Raw genomic sequence first — 21,485 nt, 5'->3', positions numbered from 1 at the left:
GCATGAAATTACAGTGGAAATGCTAATAGATTTCCTAACAACTTAGTATCTACTTGGGTGAAACAGTTATTTGTTGACTAATTAGTAAGTTAATTGTTTTATACTTTATTGAGGTCAGGTTGCTATTTTAATGTAGAGGGAGGTGGTGTGTGCTCTTCTAAACAAGATTCTGCTTTAATGAGCAGTTATTATCATCGGTTGGGCTAAAGAAGTATAGGGAAAGGGTAATGATATCTCCAAAGGGAGCTTTTCCCCAGCTGTTTGCCATGTGCCAAGCCATGATCTGAGCAAACTTGTGGTCCAGGCCAAGCGTAAAATGCACAGGTGTCACATGCGTAGCCTGCAAATGCCTTGGACCTTTCGGCAGGTGAGGTATGCCCAGTTGGACCTGCAATCGGGTATTTGCTTTTGGAGCTCTTAGCAATGTTCAAGCACATGCAGAAAGCTCTAGCCTGAAGTTAGAGCACTGGGTGAAATGCCTGTTAGGGGTCTTTGTGCTGACTTCTGCAAACCTTCCAGAAGCAGGGAGGAAAGGGCTGGTGTTGCTCAGAGCCATATCTGGAGTTTGCTGCAGAGCATGGGTGTCCCAAGAAATGGTGAGGGCCTTTGGAAACCTGACCGTCTCTCATGACATGAACACCTACCTATTCTCTATTTTCCTGCCCGCTCTCCCATTTGGAGCCAGAGGGATGAGCTGTCCCTGGGACCCTGGACGAATCCTGCTGGGGTGCTCAGCTTTCTCTGAGACCGTTAACAGGGCAGGCTTCTCAGCTCCCAGAGCTGCTCGCAAGTTTGGGCATGCTAATTAAAACCATTCCTGACATAAAAAAAAGCATTTTGCAGAAAGAAAGGAAAGACCTCTCCTTCCTGGAGTTTATGATTGAATGTATGAGTAACCTGGCCTTGGGTTTCTGGGGCATGAAGTCTTTTCCCTGGCTTGACTTAGGTGATCTTAAAAAAATAAGTTTCCTGCCCTCCTCCTCAGTAGCTTTCTTCCCCCTTTCTTCCCCCTCCTGACCCTGTGCTATGGCCAGGAGAGGTTTTCTGGTTTTAGAAACAGTCTTAAAAGATATCCATGTGTGGATGGAGGCAGTAGCGGACTGTCAGGGAAGGCTCCTCCAGGGTGGTTAAGCCATATTGCTTTGGATATTTTTTTCCTCTTCCATGTTCTTCCTCTTCATCCTCCTAATTAGGGCTTTGTGGTAATTATCTGCTGTGGCCAACCCCATCCTTTCTCAGCACAGCACCAGAAATGTGATGTGAGTCAGTGGGTTTGAGCCTCTTCATGCTCATCCTGCTGGGCTTGTCTCCCACGTGGGAAGGGATCATTTATAAAGTATTACTCTGTGTTGGGCAGCATCCCAGGGAAGACTGAGAAAGATTATTGCTTGGAGAAAGCCTGTTTTGTGCTGATTCTTCCTCCTTCCAGCTGGAAATATCGTGTGGAAAATACTGATACCTGTTGGGTTTCTTTGTTGCACTCATGACCCTATGCTTTTTGGAAAACTTGCTGTCATCTTCTGCCTCCAGTTATCTACAAGCCTGCTCTGTAGTCTCAGCAGTTTTGCCCCTACACTTACACCAGTTTGGCAATCCTGGAAATGCAGAGATACGGGTCAAAAGAGCTTTGTTTCTGCTGTCACACAGTCTGTCCAGTAACCAGAGCAGTTTGTCCTGGCAGCAGCACCAGCGTGGAAGTGCAGCTGCAGGCTGTGCCAAGACCTGTGGTTGTACAGAGGGATGTGCAGGTAGACTTGTCCATCCCATGGCCAAATTTGCCTGGTTTTTGACTCTTCCCCTAATGTAAAATCAAACTGAAAATGGCAGGACAGCTGCCAGGAAATACAAGCTGGTACCAGACCATTGCAAAAAAAAAAAAAACAAACCAGACAAAATAGGACTCAAACCAGCCAACAAACTTAGTTGCTTTTATTTTTTTAGTTGCCTTTATTTTTTTTTTCCTGGAGTGGCCAGATAGCTTTCAAATCTTGGCAGTGGGACTTTTGCTGTGCTGTGTCCAATAAAGCCTTCTGCATGCATTGACTGGCAAGAACAATCCCGGGGCAGCCGGTGAAGGGGAGTATTTTTGCAGACTGCATCCAAGTGTGACTTCGGCGTTTCATGCCACCACCTGAGCTAGGATGGGCTGTGCATACAGATCATGCCGCTCCTTTTCCTGCTTATCCCAGGCTTCTCATTGGGAAAAGGGCCCTTGCTCAGGGGCTGTCGGGGAAGTGGGTTATAAAAGTTTTATTAGTGAAGGAGAAAGATGTTTCCAGCCTTATTGTTCCTTGGGAAATAAGAAGAGAAAAGACAGATCATGTTTTGCCTCTTTATTAGATTGGGAAATCATCTATAAAGCAGAAGTGTGTTTGAAACCAAGCCGCTGTGTCTCTCATTAATGCCGAGTCAGCAGCAGCCAGCCGGTCGGACAGAGGGTTTGCATGATGGGGGGCTTTGAAGGGGTCCTGTTACAGTGAGATGGGTGCTGGAGAGCCCTAAAGGAGCCAGATGTGAGGCGAGAAGTCCAGAACCACCAGCCCGGGCAGTCCTGCACTCAGCCCCTTGCAGTTTCTTGAAGCAATGCAGCCAAGTGCTAATATTCAACTGTGACAATCTGCAGGCTGGAAAAACTCAGCCTTGGGGGAAACTACCTGCCTGGCGGGTAGATGAGAGCTTGTGCGTGCTCAGGGGTTGTTGGTAGGACACTGAGCGATAGCAGCGAACCGTAAAATGTCCTTAAAAGTAGCAAGTCCAAGTAAAGCTACCGGGCTTAAAATGTTTTACCATGTCGTACGCCAGGGCTATTAGTCTCCTTCTGTGCTTCTGTCAGGCAGTGTGGCAACCAGCAGTGAAGTTTTATCAATATTAAAACCTGTTTTTGAAATTTCTCCTAAAGCAGAATGCTAAATCAACCTCTTCACAGTGGTGTTTTTTGTTTGGTTGGTTGGTTTTTTTCTCTTCTTGTGCTGTTTCCTGCCTGGCAGCTTTACCTTTACTTCCATTTCTCTCTCATTTTCCGTCAGCTCTATCTGTAACCATTTTGTGTTTTATTGAGCATGGATGAATGGTGATGCCTTTTAGATGAATGATATTTTCATCTGAACATGCTTGTTTAATATAAGCCTCTGCTCAGCTGTTATCCCAATGGTGCTTTGTGTTTACCAACAGATTATTTCAACTAGCTTGAATTTGGAGGCAAATTAATTGTGTAGAGAGGTTTTCTCCCATTCTCCTACCCCAGCAAAAATTCTGCTTCTCTTCTGGTGGGATGTTACGGACATGAAATGCAATTTGGAGGCGGCGTGAGCTGTGTAAGAGCTACAGCATTGCTCCTGGGGCTGAGTGTAACCTACGCTTACCATATGCTACCACCCTCCCCTTCAGGTAAAATGGGGGTGTTTCTGCCTCCCTGCAAATGATAGCAGCTCCACAGAGCAGAGACCATAATCACTCAAGCTGCTGCCGTGTGGGTCTCTGTGCATTTGGGAATAAAATTTTCCATCTGTGGGAATAGGTTATGAATCCAAAGTCATTAGAAAGGGTCTGCGTTTACCCTTGGTGCTGTAAGCAGGAGCTCAGCTGTCAGTGACAATGATGGATCCCCAAATACCTGCTTGTTGCAAGGCATCGCTGCAACCCCGAGAGGTTCCCTGCACTGTGCAACAGCAGCTGTACCTAGGGATGCTGCAACGTGCCTCAGTTGTTAAAGATTTGGGTTTTGTTTGGCCCAAGGTTTGTCACAGCGATTCCCTGGAGGTCTCTGCTGGTTGAATTCACCCTGGAGACGTATATGGCTATTTTTTGGCACTGGCAATAAGCATGCTGCTGCTTACACCCATGGCAAAGGCATGCAAAAAGCCAGCGAGGGCATCGTTTGCCTCTGTCATGCTGGGGTGCGAGGCAGTGTGGGGGGGACCGGCTGCGGGCAGGAAGCACTGCTCACCGCATGGCACATGCCGTAGTGAAACCACAGGAGTGAGAGCCGTCTGGTGTGCTAGGCTTGTGCGATGCTCTTTTGATCATCCCAGTCTCTTCTTTGCCTGCATCTGAATTAACCTCGCTGCCTCTGGTCCCTGGCCTGGGCCACCGCGGAGCTGCGTTCCCATCAGTTCTCTGAAGCTGGTGATGGAGGGGAGAAGCAAAATCCCTTCCTGAAGGTTGACTTTTCTGTTTGTGCCCAGATGGAGAGGGCAGACCTTTTTGCATGTTCCAGCCAGAGCCGAGTCCCTTCAGAGAGCTCTGACCTGCATCTTACACCATAGAAACAGCATTAAATACCGATCAGCATATCCAGACATCCCCAGGGTAGCACCCCGGGAATTTTCAGAGGCACAGGTCCCTGCATTGGCCCCAAAGCCCACTGCCATGTTAGGAGCAGGGGAGGAGGTGGGATCTTGTGTCCCCCACAGGCTGGAGATGGGCTCTCCAATACACATTTCCATGCCTGGGGAGTGTTGAGCATCCTTACTCCCCTGTGGCTTGTTCTCTTCTCGCTCCTCATGCAACAGCGTGCAAGAGAAGGGGCTGGAGCTGGACATCGTGTCCTCGACAAGGTGCTCAGCCGACCCAGTGCTTCACCAGGACAGCAGGCTCTGGCACCCTTATTCTGTACCATAGTGCTTAGGGAAATCAGATATTCGTGGCAGTAAATGTTCCTTTGGGGCAACGAGTCCTCTGGGGTCCACCCTGCCAAAGTCAGCAGGGTTGCTCCTGGGGAGTGGTACTGCTGTCGAACCTGGCCCCGAGCACTCATATCAACATCTTCATCCCCTTCTCTGCGTATACCCCATGCACAGTGATTTCCTAGCTGGTCTGCTCCATTAGGGCATTACAGGAACATTAGTTAATGAGGCTGGTTTTGAGAGCGACGTATCGGGCAGGCGGTGTTAATCTGGGCTGTCCCTGCTGCTGCAGAATTTGCATCTGGCTGGCGTTGTGCATCTTGCAGTTGAGCTGCGAGTGCTTGGTAAAAAGGATTGCGCTTCCAGATCCGCTCGCCAACAATTCATCTTGCAAATGAACAAGGGTGGCTCGCGCCTGCCCCGGCCCCACTTAATACGATGGCTGGACTGTAACTCCGGGCTGGCATGGGGTTCGTGGCACGCTGCAGCCAGCTCACGCCGCTCTCTTTGCCACTGTTCACCAGCCAAATTTCTCGTGAGCAGGCCACGCATCTGCATTAATTTAGACGGCTTAATGTGGGGAGCTCGTCAGCTTGATTTCCCCCGTGGCTCTGAGAGTCAGCTGGGGCACCGGGGCCTCCCATTAGCGGTCCAGCCCAGTGCCAGATGGTGGGTGATGGCTTGCGGAGGCTCCAGAGCTGACGTGCCCCATTGTGCGAGAACACAAAAGCAAGCTGGGCTAGATTTTTTTTTCTGCCCCCCCCCCCCCCCCCCCCCTTCTGCTTTCATTTTCCTTCAGCGCTGTCACCCTTACAGCTAATTCCTGGAGCTCTCTTTATTTATTTATTTTGTTTCACAGTGGGGAAGGCTGTGAAGTTGCTGGTGATGTTTTCCACGCGGATGCTCCTGCCTTGTCCCACGCGAGTATCTTACAGACTTTGCTATTTCCCATCTTTTATTCCTCACCTGAATGTGCATGCGCACCCACACAAAATCTCTTCTTGAACAGTTTTGTCGCATAAACAAGTTATTAGGGTACCATAGTGGGTCTCCTGGGGGGCTATTATGTGCCATGAGGTTTTGTTGAGATAGATTTAATTGCCATCCTGGATATTTCACCTGTCCCAGCAGTTTTTCAGGTCTCTAACAGTCTGTGCTACAATTGCCTGTTTGTTACTGACTTTTCATCTCTTTTGTTAATACCAGAGAGGTGCCTGTTTTGGGGTGCATGTGTTTTTTCTGATGAAGATGCACATTTCAGTAGAGAGAGGACTGATTCATTAGGCTCGGTACAGGAGAGGCTGAAGATCCCTTTGGAGGCCTCCTGAAGATCAGGCTTATGGGGCTTTGGCTCTGATTTCCCCAGTGTGCTGCAAACACTGGGGCAAAGCTCCAGTTCAGAGCTCAAAGTCAGTAAAAATGGCCCCCCTGCAACCCCACCATTCAGGCGCAGCATTTGACCTCTGCCTGCTCTCTAAAACCCACATCACTTTGTTCCTTGATGTTTTGCATCACGCCAGCCCAGGCAGGTTTCCAGGCAGATTTCCACACTCACGTGCGCATCCCAAACCCTTAACAAACCTTAATTAAAATGAAATTTCATGATGACAGGGAGCTTAGGTGGCTAAATGTTATTAACCCTGGCATCTGGGTGGGGAATGTGGCTGGGAAATGAATGGGGACAGCAAATGTGTGAGCAGGGATGGGGACAGAGGAGTCCCAGGTGCGCAAGGTGAGATCACACTCTCCTGCGGGTGCACCCCGCCAGCAAAGCCGGGGAGCCTTTGCAGAAGGGATGTGGCTGCATCCCTCCTCTGCTTGAGCGTCCAGCCTTTCTTCTAGCTCTTCTTCCTTTAGCAGGAGCTGTGGTACTGAGCCCTTCTCCAGGCTGGGCATCCGGTGCTGGGTTTCTTTTCAGGATCTCCTCTTGCCTTTTGTCCATGACAGTGAATTTTGCTGTCAGGGGTTGTTTGGAAGCATGGGTGGGGAGTGATGGAGGGCATAGGGGCTTGGTGCATTTGCAGAGGGCTTAGCTGATGGTAGCCACAAGCCTGCAGGAGAATCTGTGTCTCCTAGTCAGGGGACCGCTGCTTGGGAAGTCTGGCAGCCTGTCCACCCCAACACACCCAAATGAGTTTCAGGGTGCACAAACACATGAAGAAGCACAAATATTTGGGTAAAATATTTGCAAATTCCACAGTAGGAAATAACACAAGCTCTTCCCATCTCTTCTCCTCCCAGCAAATCAATAGAGTCCCTCCTTGTAGCCCTGTGAGCTAATAGTTATCCCATCCAGGAGCACCCCTTGGGAATTATGCTCTTCAAAGGCTTCCCGAGCCTCACTGCCCTCTCCTCGTGGTACCCCCGGCTTCTCGTCATATCCTGTTCCCATAAACAGTACCAAAGGTCTTTGAGAAGAGAGGAGAGACACCACCTGAGGTTACTGGTGTTTGTCTAATCTGTGATAAAAAAGCAAAAAAGTCTTAATATCTGAAGTATATATCTGAATGCCTTAGCAAAGTGTTCAAAGCTGAAATTTTGTTTTGGTTGGCTGATCATTTTAAAAATTCCCTGTGGAAAGGACTTGGTTATTTCTCTTTGCCAGTAATAGATGCCTATATGCAAAACACTGTATTTGGTTGTGAGACAGTATGGAGATTGGATGATGGCAGATCACTGATGCATTGGTCTCCCATAGGCAAGACAATGTTATCTTTCTACTATATAGAAACCTGCTGTTGTAAACCACGTTATAGGCAGAAACCACACCCAGCAAGTGCAGCCTTGGTGTGACAGTACGTACAATAAACTGCAGAACCATATGTCGGCCTTGCAGTAAAACAGTGCATCTCATCTTTCTGATCTCTGTGGTTTTTCTGCCTCAGTGTGACACTCTGGGATGTTTTGGTGCTGGTGGTGATCTCACAGGCAGTGTTGTCCAACTGGCCACCACTGCTTGGTATGTGCTGGTAAGGATGCGCTCAGCCAGGAGCTGCACAGTGGGTGGTGGGAGCATTGCCTCCTTGACCCATCATTCTTCTGCGACCTGTTTTCAATGAGTCTTCAAAAGTAATGAGTTTAATTTGATAAACTCAGCCCAGGGTGAGGTGTCGCTGTGATTTCGGGAGATAAGCCTCCCTGCTTCTTATCAGCAAAAAGCCAGTCCTCCCTGGAGACCTGTGTTTTCTGGAATGCATCCATGCTCTTTGGGTTTGGTGATGGTTTGGTTATAGCGAGAAAGATAAAGATGGTGAGATTTGTGGTTTGTAGCTCTGCCATCACTTCCTTCCTCTGTGTGACCATCCTTGACATCCTTCTTATCTTTATCCGTTCTCCTGTGTCCTCACTTGTGTTTGTCTGCATGCTTCGGGATGGTGATGTGTCTCCCAGTCATATTTAGGGCGCTGTGGGGTATGCAGGGAGGCGAGAGGACCCACTGCGGTTACAGCAGTGCTTTCGGATGGAGTGGCTGCTTCACGTGGACCCGGTGTGAAATGTAAGCTCTCACCTTGTCGTGGGAATGGCTGTCTGGAGGGACCCTGGCTCACGGAGTCCAGCCCGTGTTACCACCCGAGCTGTGTCATACATGCACATACGTGCACGTGTATGCAATCCACTGCGTATACGCTGACAAGCAATGCTGGGGTACAACCCCAAGTACAACCATCCCAGCAGAGGCGCGGGAAAGGAGTTAACACTCGCTGGCTCATGCACAGAAATACAATCCCTGTCTCCTCCGAGCTCCCAGAGAGAAATCGGTGAAAACATCAAACCACACGTCCTGTACAGTGGGGCTGATACGCCGGAGCTATGAACTTTCTCTTTGAGGTGGTAATAGTTTGGCTAGCAGCCAGGAGCAGCAGCCACAAACGGAAAGGGGGACTTCCAGAGATAAGCTATTTTCAGCCAACGGGGCTTCTTGCTGCGAAATAAATAGAAAAAGGACGAGCTCTACGTCTGCGGTCATGTGTCCTGGTTTCGTGGATTTGGCCTATTTTCTGAAGAATGGCTGTAATTCAGCTTGAATTTCCCCTGGATCGCTGCCAGCAAAATAGGAAGCTGTTGCTATTGCCAAGGAGCGAACAGGAATTTATATATGTAACTCAGCCACAGGGATGAGATGACAGCTAAAGGCTTAGCCACTGCTAGGAGGAAAAGCAGACCTTGGAGGAAGCTGGATTTTCTCAGTATCACAGTGGTTCAGTCCTTTCTACACCTTTGACATTATCACCTTCAATCCAATCAGGCAACATCGTAACACAGTATCTGTGCTCACCACCAAGGGATGGGAGCAGAGGAGCACTCAGCATTTTGGAAAATCACCTGCATTTGAGTGAAATTCAGTTAAAATGAACAGAAAGGACTTTTAGAGCAGTCCTTTGTAATGCTAACTCTGTGCCCAACTTGCTCTGCATCTGCGCTCGGGTCCTTTGGCCTCTCCTCTCTCCTCCCCATGTGCACAGGGGATGCTGAGTATTTCCCTTGCAATGGTGTGAGACAGCTCCTCTGCATCAAGCAATGGAAATCCAGCCTTTCATGATTGTTTTTCTATTTGAATAACTTCTTCAGTCAACGTGTGCACTGATTCCACCTCTATTTCATTCCTTAATAAAGAAGGGGGCAGTTTATCATGCTCGGCACAGAGTATAGACGTGGTGAAAGACATACTGTTCTGAAGGATTTAAAGTTAATTTCCGTTGGACAGAGAGACCGTTGTTCGGGTTACTCCCTCTTGAAGGCAGGGCAGCCGCCTTTCTTCTGCGCTGTAGCTGCCTTGGGTCTACAGGGAGCCTTTTCCTTGTGTCTTTGCGCAGCTCTTCCCCTGGCTGGACCCTGTGCTGCTGGGAGGTTTGCAAATCTGTAATGTTTTAGAGTCCAAGGAATACAGCTGGGACTCAAACCTGCCGCCCAGCCCATGCTGTGTCATGGGACATGGCAGAGAGATGTCTCTAGGTACCACGGAGTCCATCATGTCTGACTGCCTGCTCCTTAACAAAAGCCTGAGTCTCTCTCCATGCCATGCTTGGGTTTTTGTTTTACGCACTGCAACACCTTGGACCACCAGATTTGGTCAAGAGATGCAGGGCATCATCTTGGAGGCAGTCCTACCTCCTCCAGGCACTCATCCAGCCACTGCTCAAGGGAATACCTCAGTCTTTACAGCTGACACCATGGTACACAGGCAGAATGGGCTGCAGCTCAATTTTCTATGGACTCAGTCATCCTAGCTGTGCAGGAGCAGTGTGACGGCCATGGCTTGGCAGCACTGGGCACTTGCTAAGCTCCCTTGCCCAGGCAAAACTCCCACCACATCAGGGCTCACCCCACTGCAGCAGAAGGGAAAACGAAGAGTGAATTACCAGCACTGGTGCTGTTCGCTGTCAGCCTGATAAAAGTGGCACCTTGCCCAAGTCTTCTATAAATCACAGGTTCCATTCAGAAAGGAGTTTTCTGTGGTAATTAATGAGCCAGTATAAAGACATTAAATGGAGAATGTGTGGTGATAGAACGGCTTGTCATTCACTGAGCCATCTTCCCCCATGTGAATAACCATGAGGGAACAAAGGCCAAACTCCTTATAGACTGAAGTGCACTATCTCTGATAGCTGCGAATGAAGTAATTCTCTGAAAATAACAAAGGCGCAGTGAAATACATTAGTAAACTAATTACAAGAGACCTGGTAAAAACAGATGCTGAAAATTTAAAGCTATTATTGGAATGATTGCTAGCAGAAAAATGGGGGCTGACAACAAAAAATTAAAAAATGCATCTCATTTAAAATTCATTAGCCTGTAAATCAGGACAGCTCCCTTTCTGAAAGCGGGGCTGATGGCATTTCTGTGGGCAGTCATGATGAAAAGCTTCCTTTCCTTCACCTTTCTGGATTCCACCATCACCTCCGGAGATTCCGAAAAGAAGCGTGTGCTCATTGGCGAGCACAAAAAATCAGGAATGGCTGCTGGCTTTGTAGACCGGGAGGTCTGAGCAGGGATGTTTCTACCTGGAGGTGTTGCAAGGCTGTGGCGGGGCAGGAGAACGCCTTGTGCTCGGATGGCTCGCTGCCTCTCAAAGCTGGTAAAAAGCAGGATTGCTCATCTGCGCTCAATATCAGAAGCAGTTGGCTGCAAACAAAGTGGTCCAGGGCCAAAAATGGCTGTGTGGGAGCTTCCTCTTGTACCATCTCCATCAATATTTGGGAGAGGGATGGAAAACAGTGTTATTGTGCAACAAATCAAAATGGTAACTATGTAATTTGTCTTAATTGTGTGTGTCGGAGTAGGAAAAACACGAGGAGCTCCGGATGGGAATCTGGCAGGAGAGACCTGCCTGCTGGCAGCGTGCTGCATGCTTTGCTTTGCCCTCGCTGAGCCAACCTCTCCTGGAGGCTGGCGGGACAGCTTGCCCTTCATTTTCTCATTATTTCAGGGGTCTGCAGGGGCACTTGAGTAGGATAAATCATAGGTATTTTGTGAAGAGCAAATGTGTGTTTCAGAGGAAAGCCTGGGAGGCAGTAGGGTCATGAAGAAGTTGTTGCCCGAAGCAGGGTGAGCTGTAGATGCAACAGGAGGGAGCATGTGGAGGGAGCATCTACTTGCAATGCTGGAGAGGAGCCCTGCTTTGGGGTGGGGGAGCCTTGTGTGATGTTGGTGTTTCTTAAGAAGTCACACCACAGAAACGCAGGAGCCCTTCATGGTGACCAGTGCCACTGGGCAGGTGTGACAGCGGCCAGTGTTGCCTGGCCAACATCACCCTTGGTGCCGGAGCATTGTAATGATGATGGATAGCCTCCTCCTGCACTGCAGAATCGCTAGCCCCATATGCAGTCCACCCAAGGAAATTAAGAGTTGTTTATGACATTTAATACTCCCCCTTCCCTCCAGCAGCAGGGCAGCAGGACCACAGGTTTGGCTTCACAAATGGTTGCCTCAGGATACACTAAATGCTGTCATGAGCCAGAGAGCAATTTCGTCTTGAAAAATTACTGCAATAGCACTCCCTGATAAAGGTCTCTCCCAGTGATGCCTCCCTCTTCACCAGAAACTTCTTCTCTCCCTGAAACGAATTTGAGATCACTAAAGGGGCTGTTTATTAGTTGATTCCCCTGCAAAACAAGAGGGTGCTGGAAGACGAATAACCACATTGGGCTGTCTGCTGTGCTGCTCTGCATAGCAGGTAATGCAATGGAATGCTGCCGCATGCTCTGAACATGGAGGGAAGTGAGAAATTTGGTCCATGAGATTGCCAAGATGCATCTTTTGAAGTGATTTATAAGGAACAGCATTGCCTCGTGGGTAGAGTGTGCCATTGGTACTCAAGGAATGATGTTGGATTTCGGTTGTGACCATGGATGTCACTCTGTGTCCCCTGTGCCTGTCTCTGTAAAATGACCGATACATTTATAGGAAAGGTTTGAGGATGCTCAGACAGCCCTGGCTGCTCTCTGGCTTCAGAGAGGGCGTTTGTGCTGATGCAGCGGGACTCACTGCTCCTTATTTCCAGGCTGGGATGATTTCTGGCTGCAGCCATGTTGCAGGAGGTCTTGGGTCTGAGCAGGCAGCATTTGGGCAGTGCTGCTGCTTGAGGGAGAACATGGCGAAGGCCAGCTGCTTTCAGGGGTTTCCTCTGGCATGGGCAGCTCCCCTGGCGCTTTCTGTCCTCCCACGTCAAGATAGCGAGGGCGGTGGGATGTCGGATGTTGGGGGTGCTCCCTGGCATGCTGTTCTGGGACAGTGTGGGCGCAGTCTCTCTCCAGAGGGATAGCACTTTGTGAGCTTTATAGAAATTGTGAGATATTTCAGTATAAAACAGCCCTTGGAGTGCATGGCCCCTGTTTATTTCCATGTGGGGTGCAGAGATTGCATTTATCCAGACAAAAATCTTTCCCACTCACGGGAGAGTACCCCTGCATCAACAACTGATGGTGTTGTAGTTATTTTTCCAATAAGTGAGCTATAATCAATACCATAAATATACTAAATGTTCTTAGGACAGGGAGACAAGCTTGGAGGTGCGTGTGATTGTGCAGGAGAAGCTGGGTGTGCTGGTGATGGAGAGAGCTTTCAAGGGAGCTTCAGGAAGAAGAGTGGAGCTGCAGCACAGGCATTCAAAGGTTTTCCAGGTGCCATGATAAAGTCCCTGCAGTGACCTTTGCAGGGATTACCCATCCTGCCCCTCCCAGCCCTGGTCCTTCGCTTGTGCAGGGTGGGTAGAGCAACCAGGGACCACTGAGCACATTCCCTCCGACCCCTGGTCTGCGTGCAGTGGACATGTGTTCATTACTTTCGCAGGATATTTATCATCCCTACGCAGAAGCAGCCCCTGTAGGGCTCTGTGCTTTTTTTCCTCTTGCTTCTCAAAGCACCAAAACAAACAGTAAATCATGGGTCGGTAGAGTCCATTGGTGCTGCTCGTTGCAGTGCGGTGGGGAGGTGACCTGAGCTGAATTTGGCTCGCAGTCATTTCACATGTTATGCAAAAAATTAAGAAGCCATAGTCCCAGATCAGGCAGCAATTTGCCTCCTGGTGGACTTGAGTCACAAAGTGGTAGATTTTTTTTTCCCCTCCTCTTGTAAAATATCTGTTGCATGTTCCCTCCTGTGGGCAGCTGCTGTGTCCCACTGTGAGGCATTAGCTCGTTTATCTCCCTTTCATCCCTGTCCCAGTGGCTTAGGGCAGAGGGAAAAAAAACAGTCCAGGTGGAGACTTTGTTCCTTAACCAGAGAAGTCCATCAGATGGGGCGTCATCTCAACCTTGTTTAAATTATTTCACTCAGCTTTGATTGAGTGTGACAACAACAGAGACATGAGGATGCAAAATGCAGAGGGCAGAGAGCCTGAACCATCTTCCATCCCTGCTCTGAACAGTCATATCGGCTCCAGGGGGAGAAAACGACAGCCAAAGCAGAAGAGGAATAAGCACTTGTTTGCAAATATTGCAAATAAAAAGCATGCAGGACTGACCCTCTTTTGCTTTATGTCTGCCCAGCACAGAGCGAGATGGAGCTTCCTCCCTCTCTCATCTCACCATGTATTTTGGTTCCTCTTAAATGAACTACATTCCTCCAAAATGTCTTCCTTGCTTCAAACTCTCCAGAGTCTTGCAGCCCATTTTCTTTTGAGATCTGAGGCTCAGCACGGACAATAGAGATTTGGGATTTTCACCCCTATGATTAGTGGGCAGGGGCAGAGGGGATTTTCCTCTGTGCTGGGAGAGGCACGGCTGGTCTTTAATATTTCCCTCCCTTTCCAAAGCCGAGAGAAAGGCCATTTTTCTTCCCTTTAGATGTGAGCGAAGGACCCCGCTCCTGCTACTCCTGGAGAATTAAATAGATAAATGGGCGGCGCTGTTGTTCACGCTTCACTATGCACAAAGCAACTTGCATTCAAAATTGGGCTCATGGCAGTTCAGCAACAACCTCGCACAATAGCATCATTAGACACGCAGGGCCGGCTCGCAGGCACAGAGGCTGCTCTGCAGCTGGACTAGCCACCGGGCTGTTGTGACATGGGCTTTTTTAATCTTTATAAAAATGCATCTTTAAAAAAAATGTAGAGAAAAAAGATGCGGTGTCTTTTTCTTAAAGACTTGGGAAAGCATCCCTGTTCGAAAGCAGGGGGAGGATAGGAGAGGAAGGGATTTGTGGTGTCCGTACGCCCCCCATCTTTTGTGCTGGCTCTTTCTTGCAAGGAAATCCTCCATTTCCAGAGTATGGAGAGGAGCAAATACGAGACCTGTGTCTGCTAAGCCTTCACCTGACGACGTCCTTGAAAATACTCCCTGGCAGGTTGCTAACTTCATGGTGAAGGTCTCCTAAGCCAGGAGGGAATGGAAGAGGATGTAACCCCTCTGCTTGCTCTGGAGCAGGGAAAGAGTTTGGGAAGGAGTTGCAGTGCGAAGGAGGATGGGTGCTTAATAAATCTTACGGATACCAAGGGTTGGTGCTTGTGGGGCTGTCAGCCTGATTTGGGAGTGGTTTAGGTCTGGGTTTAATTGGCACGGTGGTCATTGTGTTTTAAAAATGACCCTGACTTCTGCTGACCCGAGGGGAAATTCAGTTTTATTAATAAGCTGGAAAATTCAGTGTGAAAATCAGCAGCTGTCGCCAGCATCAGGATGGAGCCACTCTTGGAAGGGGCTGGCTCTGCCCATGGCTTGTTCTCTTACACTGGGCAAACCATTTGCCTCTCAGACTTCACCTTCATCAGTTGTAATGGAGCTGACAGATCTTGCCCTCCTTGGCAGGGGTCTCTGGGAGCCCAGATACTAGAGGCATGTCTACATTAAAGTCTTGTTCCTTGTACTGTGTCAACTTTGAGGCATTTTAACTGCATGCCTGCATTGGTCTGAATTTGACAGGTTGGTGGCAGAAATGTGGAGAAAGGGTCTTTGCTTCTGGACTATCATTTGTGGACTGCCTGGCTTCAGTGGCGGTGAGGATGCTCAGCTCCTCCCCAGCATTCCCTTGTGTCAGAGCCAACTTGGGTATCTGTTTCCCCATAAGTAATTTAAAAGCAAAAAGCCATGTGACTGCAGAACTAACTGGGCTTCCCAAATACTCTCCTAACACCAGGCATGGCACTGAACCTTTCAAGTCTTCTTCCTCCCCTTGTGCCTGCAGTTCATAATAATGTTTGCGTTTTAATGATTCTAACAGGCCTGGGATTTGCTTTGACATACCAAGTTAATGTTTTCTTTTTCTATATCAAATCTAGGTCAATCTCTGGCTTAGCACTAATGCTGTACCGAGCAAAAAAGGATTGGCCACTAATGGTTTCAATTTAGTTTTTCATTGAGTAAAGAAAATTTCACTCGATACCTATTTTCATTTTTATTCCATTGGCCTTTCCACGGGGCCCATTAGGAAGGAGAGAGTGTTTGCGCTTTGATTAGAGGAGACCCAGCAAATTCATTTGCCAGAACGAATCCTCTGTGAATATGGGTGAGGATAAGAGTTGCTGCTCACCTGCGCTGTGTCCATAGGACATACCTTCGGGGACTGCATCCCAATGGGGGGTTAGATGGTGGGAGATCCCAAGCATGGGGTTCTCTTTAGGGAAGAGCCTCGTCTGTGATCCAACCTCATCCTAGTTGAGGCCCTCCATGATACAACATGGGGGAAGGAGAGATGAAGCGCAACTCCTCTGCCTCATGTGTCAGTGTGGCTGTAGACAGCTCAGTCTGAATCTAGCCTTGGCCAACACCTTTGGGAGGAGATTCACCCATGCCTGCAGTATGGGAGGGCTGCTAGGATCATTCCCCATCTGCTGTGAGCCATTTTGTTTTGTCTTTCCCGGCCCTGTGCTGCTCTGTGTGTACCATGGCCAAAATCCAGGTGTGATGACAGCAGAAGCACTGAGACACCATGACTTGGAGCATCAATATGGAGCAATGAGTGTGCATGCGATTTAGGTTGATTTTATGGCTTGATGACTACTCCACACTCACTATGTATGTGGAGAGTACCATGCTACGCAGGGAGATGGCAGAGGGAAGTTTAATGGGAAGAGGGTTGCACTCACCCCATCTGATGACAGCAGAAGGGGCCTGGAGCAGCACCAGTCCCTCTGTTGAGAAGTGGATGCTGCATTGCTGGACAATGGAGACTACGGGCAGATGGATTAGAGGGTGCGTCTCCTCTTAAGAGCTCATGGGTGAATATTGTGATTGCGTGTATTTATTTTTAAAATTATTGTGGCCATTAGCATAGAAATGAGATGCAGCTTCCTGGCTGCTGGCCAACCCCACCTGGGCTGGCTGGCATGCAGCTCTTCTCTGTGGCAGCTGAAACAATAGCGCCAGGCTGATAACAGGGGTCCTGGCGTTTGCTGCTGAAAGACAAGTGACAAACAGGAGCAAGCACTCCGCTGTATGAGTTTGTTCCAGTCAGTTGGGATGTATATAAAAATCTCACATTGGTCAGCAGAGATTTAGCCACTCTGAGCAATGCCCTGTAAAGCAGTTTTGCTCCTATCCCTCTCCTTTCCTTACACCCAGTGATTTATTTCCAGGCTGAAAACAGCATCCCAGGTAATCACTCGTGTTCAAGTTTTGCTGCTGTTTTACAGGAGATGCTACAAAAGCTTTTGTCTCTGCAACTGTAAATAAACTCGTAAACCTGTTTTAAAAATAGCATTTTGTAGCTCAGTGCATGAATTTTTAATGCATCTTCTGCAAACCAGCTGGTCTTGGCAAGGGTCACAGTATTTCCTAGGCATTTAACATAAAACTGTGCTTCAAAGCCACATTATAGGGTCGTTGAAGAGTAATATTTTACTTAACATCCTCATAACTGAATTATTTATAACTTCCCATGTTTTATTCATGATAAATATTAATACTAGTATCTTTAAGAGTAGAGGTTATTGCTGCAGTTTTACCTATAAGAGATGATATTATTGAAATAAAGGAATGGCAATGAATTCTGTAGCCAGCAGAGCAAAGTCTGTGCTGGGGCTGTTCTCATTCACACCTCCTTCTTCTTATCAACCCTGTCAGCCACTGAAAAACCTCAGCACTGAGCATCTGTACATTTGAAAGGAATTTTCCTGCAGGCATCTGAATCTCTGCTTTTCTTTTTTTTGTTGCTTTTTTTTTCTTTATTAAAGAGCTTTGTGTCATTCTCATTAATTCTTGGATTCATTTCTTGGTGAGAGTTGGTAAGATTTAGTTGCAGGATGCTCACCCTGGCCTAGGTCTTCAAATGGCAGCCTTGGAATACCCTGCAGACTCCCTCGAGTTCTCCTGTCATGGGCACCCCTAAACCCCCCATTTTTTGAAGCATCCCTTGTCACCTTGGAAGGGGAATCACCCCTGTGGGAGTGTGGGAGTGGGAGTGGGAGACCTCTCACCAGCCTTTGGGCTCCTTCCACATGGCTGAGTGCTCTGGGCCACGAGCACTCTCATTTCAAGGCTAAATCTGTGTGAATTGGGTAAATTGCCATTCCACCACTGGGCTCCGTTGCTTAGCAGGGAGGATATTTGCATTAGCTTTCATCTTGGGAAAGGGAAATATAATTTTGCATGATCTTTCGCTTGTGCTGATGTGTTCTCATCTGGCTGGAGCATTGCACAGCCACCTCCCAGTCCTGCTCTCATCAGTGCATCCCAGTGTGGGGCTGGCTGCCCATCCCAACCTCATGGCTGCAAAACTTTCCCAACCCTACAACCGTGTGGGGCTGGGGCTTTGCTCTATGTTACTCAATCAGCTTAACAAATCTGCAGTCAGCGGGTTGAGAGCGGTGGTTGCGGGAGCAGTGCGGGTTAATGCAACACATATTTAATGTATGATCACTAATGGCCATCTCCCATCTGCCTGAGCCCAACTGGAGTTTGCAGATGAATGATTAAGCTGCCCTGACACATAGGCAGCTTGTTCCTTAGCAGAGGTACATTCATTACACTTGACGCATGTAAAAGGGGACAAGGCTTTCTTGCTGGTGAGAAGGGTATTATCGGGCTGGGGTGGCAGAGCAGGGGGCTCTCTTGGAGTTTATTTTGTATGACAATGTGAGAGATCTTCCCGTGGATGCGGCACTATAAATGAATCATGAGCTAAATAACCACTGGGATGTTTATTAGCTTTGAATATGTTTATTGCAGAGTCAACAGGCAGCACCTTCCAATTAATTAATGGTAATAATTACTGTATTATTTATGTAGCTCTAACAGCATGCCAGAGTCTTTCCACACAGTGGTTACAGCTGTGGCTGTGCTGAAACGGGCTGGTCTGTATTCATCCTGCGTGGGCACACTGAGGCTTGTCGTTTGCTGTTGGGTGGTCCCAACCCCAAAAGCCTTGGTTTGCTGAGCTGCTGAGATCTTGGCAGCTGCTTTTTCTATCGGCTGAAGCCTGTTGCTCCACAGTGTGGGGATGTGACTGTTCCTTCTGCGGTACTGGAAGGCAGCGTATGCAATGAGCTGGAGCACCCGTCAAAACAGAGATGGAAATCAAGGGCTGTAAGTTTTACTAGGGTATCTGGGAGCTCTTTTGGTCAAGGTATTTAAACAAAATGAGTTTAGGAGTCAAGCTATGCACATCAGAAGTATATTTACAGCAGATAAGACGTTGGTAGCAACAGAAAGGATAGACATCTCTTTTCTGATACAAGCTTGGATTCAAAGCCTGCTGAAGCTGTTGAGAATGACCTCTGATAAGTGCCAGTGCAGTGTCTGTGTATCTCGCTGCCCCCGTAGACCTTGCTGTGGAGCGTGTGGGTCATGGTGCACTGTCTCCTGTCCTGGTTGAGTCAATCAGTTCAATGTGCAGAGGCAGATGTATAGCAAGAGCTTGCCACTAGTCATGTTTCTCCATGCAGGAGGTTAGGCTGCAAACCAGTCTTCTGTTCTTGCATTACAGTCCCATTTGCTAGGTCTGGGAAATCGTGGTGTTTCTAGGTCATGTGAAGATGTTGGATCTCTCTTCACATGTGAATATTTTTGTTTCTCTTTATGTCTTCCAGCAATGTCTGACTTCCACATCCATCCTCAGAATGCAGTGGTGGAGGAAGGTGGTGTAGCGAGATTCCAGTGCCAGATCCACGGCTTGCCTGAGCCGGTCATCCTCTGGCAAAAGAACCGCATGCCTGTCAACACAGACAACGAAAGGTAGGACATGTACAAGCCAGGTACTGCTGTCCTTTCTCCAGGTGGAAAAAGGTGGCTAGTCTTGTTACTGCTCTCACAGTTGTGCTAGGACACAACTAACCTGGGCTGAGCGTCTTGGCCAGCATTTCTGCCATGGAAGACTCTTTCAGTTAACATTGTGGGTTGTCTGGGCTCCTTCTGGCCAAACACTGTGCAGAAATACTGCATCTCCCAAGACAGCTAGATAAAACCTGCTAGGTGATTTTGGAGGGAGCAAGGGCTTGCACTGACCTTCCCTGCAAAGATCAGCCCTCCTCCAGGTTTACTTTCCAGCATGAAGACCCCACCCAGCAATCCTAGCAGAGCCAGGTAGCTTTGGCATCCATCATCCCTCCACGGCTCCATTTTGTGCAAGTCTTGCCGAGCCAGATCCATGACTGAGGGTCTTTCACGTGGGTCTTGAACTCTTGCAAGCACTGAATTACACGATGGCCACTAGGCTTTCCTTCCCAGGTGGACTCCCTTGTGTGTGGCAGCAGGGGAGCTGTGCAGAGAGCAGCCCACAGTGCCCTGGGCTGCTGTTTCCCATGCAATCCTCCTAAAAGGAAACCCCAGCTGCCCCCCTTCTCCAGCCTAGACCTGGGACGGCACGTCCTCACTTCCTGTGTTTGACAGGCTGCTCCCATTGCGTCGGAAACGTCCCTCACCACGCTTTGATACTCCAAGCAGCGGTGGGGCCCGGCGGAGGACAGGTGGCAGGAAACACGTGCTCCGTGCCGGCAGCCTCCGGTGGTCCCAGCTGTGGCTCAGGAGCCACATAGCCGATGGTGGGAGACAATCGGTCGCAGCACACCTTAATCGTGAATTGACATCCATGCATTGGGAATAGGCGAAACCAGGAAGCTGTAAATATTTTCCTGAAAGCCCCTATTCTTAAAAATGTCAGTTGTGCAGCAGAACGTGGTTGGGCTCTTTGGAGGCAAGAGAAAACACAAGGGCTGGAACAATGCCTGACCTTTTCAGCGTTATGGTGAACTTACAGTAGAAGGACCCAAGAGGCCCAACCCTGCTGTGGAAAACTGCAACTGTCAGGTTTTGGTTTTCCTTGTGTTTTTCATCTGAGTTTTTTTTAGCCCAGCACAGGGTTGGTTCGTTAAACTTGATCTCCTCTGAAGGCTCCTTACTCACACAAGTGCTAAACTGGGGATGTGGTGGAGCTGGGCAACTGGTCCAAGGTGGTATCAGCAGAAGTAAGGGGTGCAGAACTGGGCCTGTTGCCTTGTGTGCATCCGGATGAGGCGTTGCAGGACAGGTGAAGTTTCTTTGAAGTCCCTCATGCCTTATTGCCAGTTGAGCCCAGGGTCACAGGTGTGGAGATAGTTAGAGATGTGGCAGGGATTTGAGTGTGACTAGGACTTCTATCCTCCAAGACTGAGGAGCCAAGAGTTTTCTCCAATGCAGAGAGCCCCAAGCCGTACTCATCCCCGCTGCTTCTCCACCAGGGAAGGGAGCTTGCCCAAGCCCAGGAGAATGTGGACTAGGAGCAGTTTCCCTATGTTCAGTGTCCTGATTTTGGCTTTTTGTAGGAGTAAAGTTACTGGGGAAGGTTTTTATTGTCAGCTCAGTAGATTAATCTCTGACACCAATGGGCCTGGGTGATGAGGGTTGCTTCTCTAACTGAATTGGATTTCTGCATTAATCATGCTTTGTGCATTTCTGCGTATAAAGTGTATATAAATTTGTATGCCGAGTCTTGCACTTGGAGGCTTTGAAGGCAGAATAATAGCTTTGGAATTGAATCTTCTAATGCTGTGGGCAGATTGTTAACAAAAATGAAAGCTTCTTGTGGTATAATTCATCCAAAACAATGGGCATTTTAAAGTCCCAGAGAGATTGCAATCAACTTCGGGACGTGTAAAACTGATTGCTGTCACGCTGCCACTGACGCCGAGCTGCGGGTTTGGAAACCAGCGCAGGGAGCAGGTTATAGGCACTTAACCATATGCTGATATGGAAAAAGATATTGTTCATCTTCCAGACGGAAATGGATTATTAACTCATCACAGTGTAATGACTTACTACCAGCCAATTTAAACACATGGTTGCCAAGCAACCTGCAATGTATGTATACAAATATGTGTGTATGCAAGCATGACTTAAATGCAGCTATGTTTTAAATATATAAAATATTTATTGATATTTATGTATGCCAACTCAGTATCTATTTTAAATGTGCCTTTCCATGCATTTGAGGTTTTAAGATCATGTGGATTTG

General features: G+C 48.3%; 1 protein-coding gene across 1 annotated transcript in view; it reads left to right on the top strand.

Moving 5' to 3' along the window:
* Positions 1-21,485, top strand: part of IGDCC3 (immunoglobulin superfamily DCC subclass member 3) — a 111,090-nt gene that overhangs the window by 43,279 nt on the left and 46,326 nt on the right. The window contains 1 exon segment of the mRNA XM_030014937.1: positions 19,087-19,231. Within this exon segment, the coding sequence (XP_029870797.1) occupies positions 19,087-19,231 (145 nt within the window).

The sequence above is a fragment of the Aquila chrysaetos genome, chromosome 5, assembly GCF_900496995.4.
Source record: "Aquila chrysaetos chrysaetos chromosome 5, bAquChr1.4, whole genome shotgun sequence".
NCBI classification, from domain to species: domain Eukaryota; kingdom Metazoa; phylum Chordata; class Aves; order Accipitriformes; family Accipitridae; genus Aquila; species Aquila chrysaetos.
Note: the sequence above shows the minus strand (reverse complement) of the source record. Positions and strands in the feature narration are given on the sequence as shown.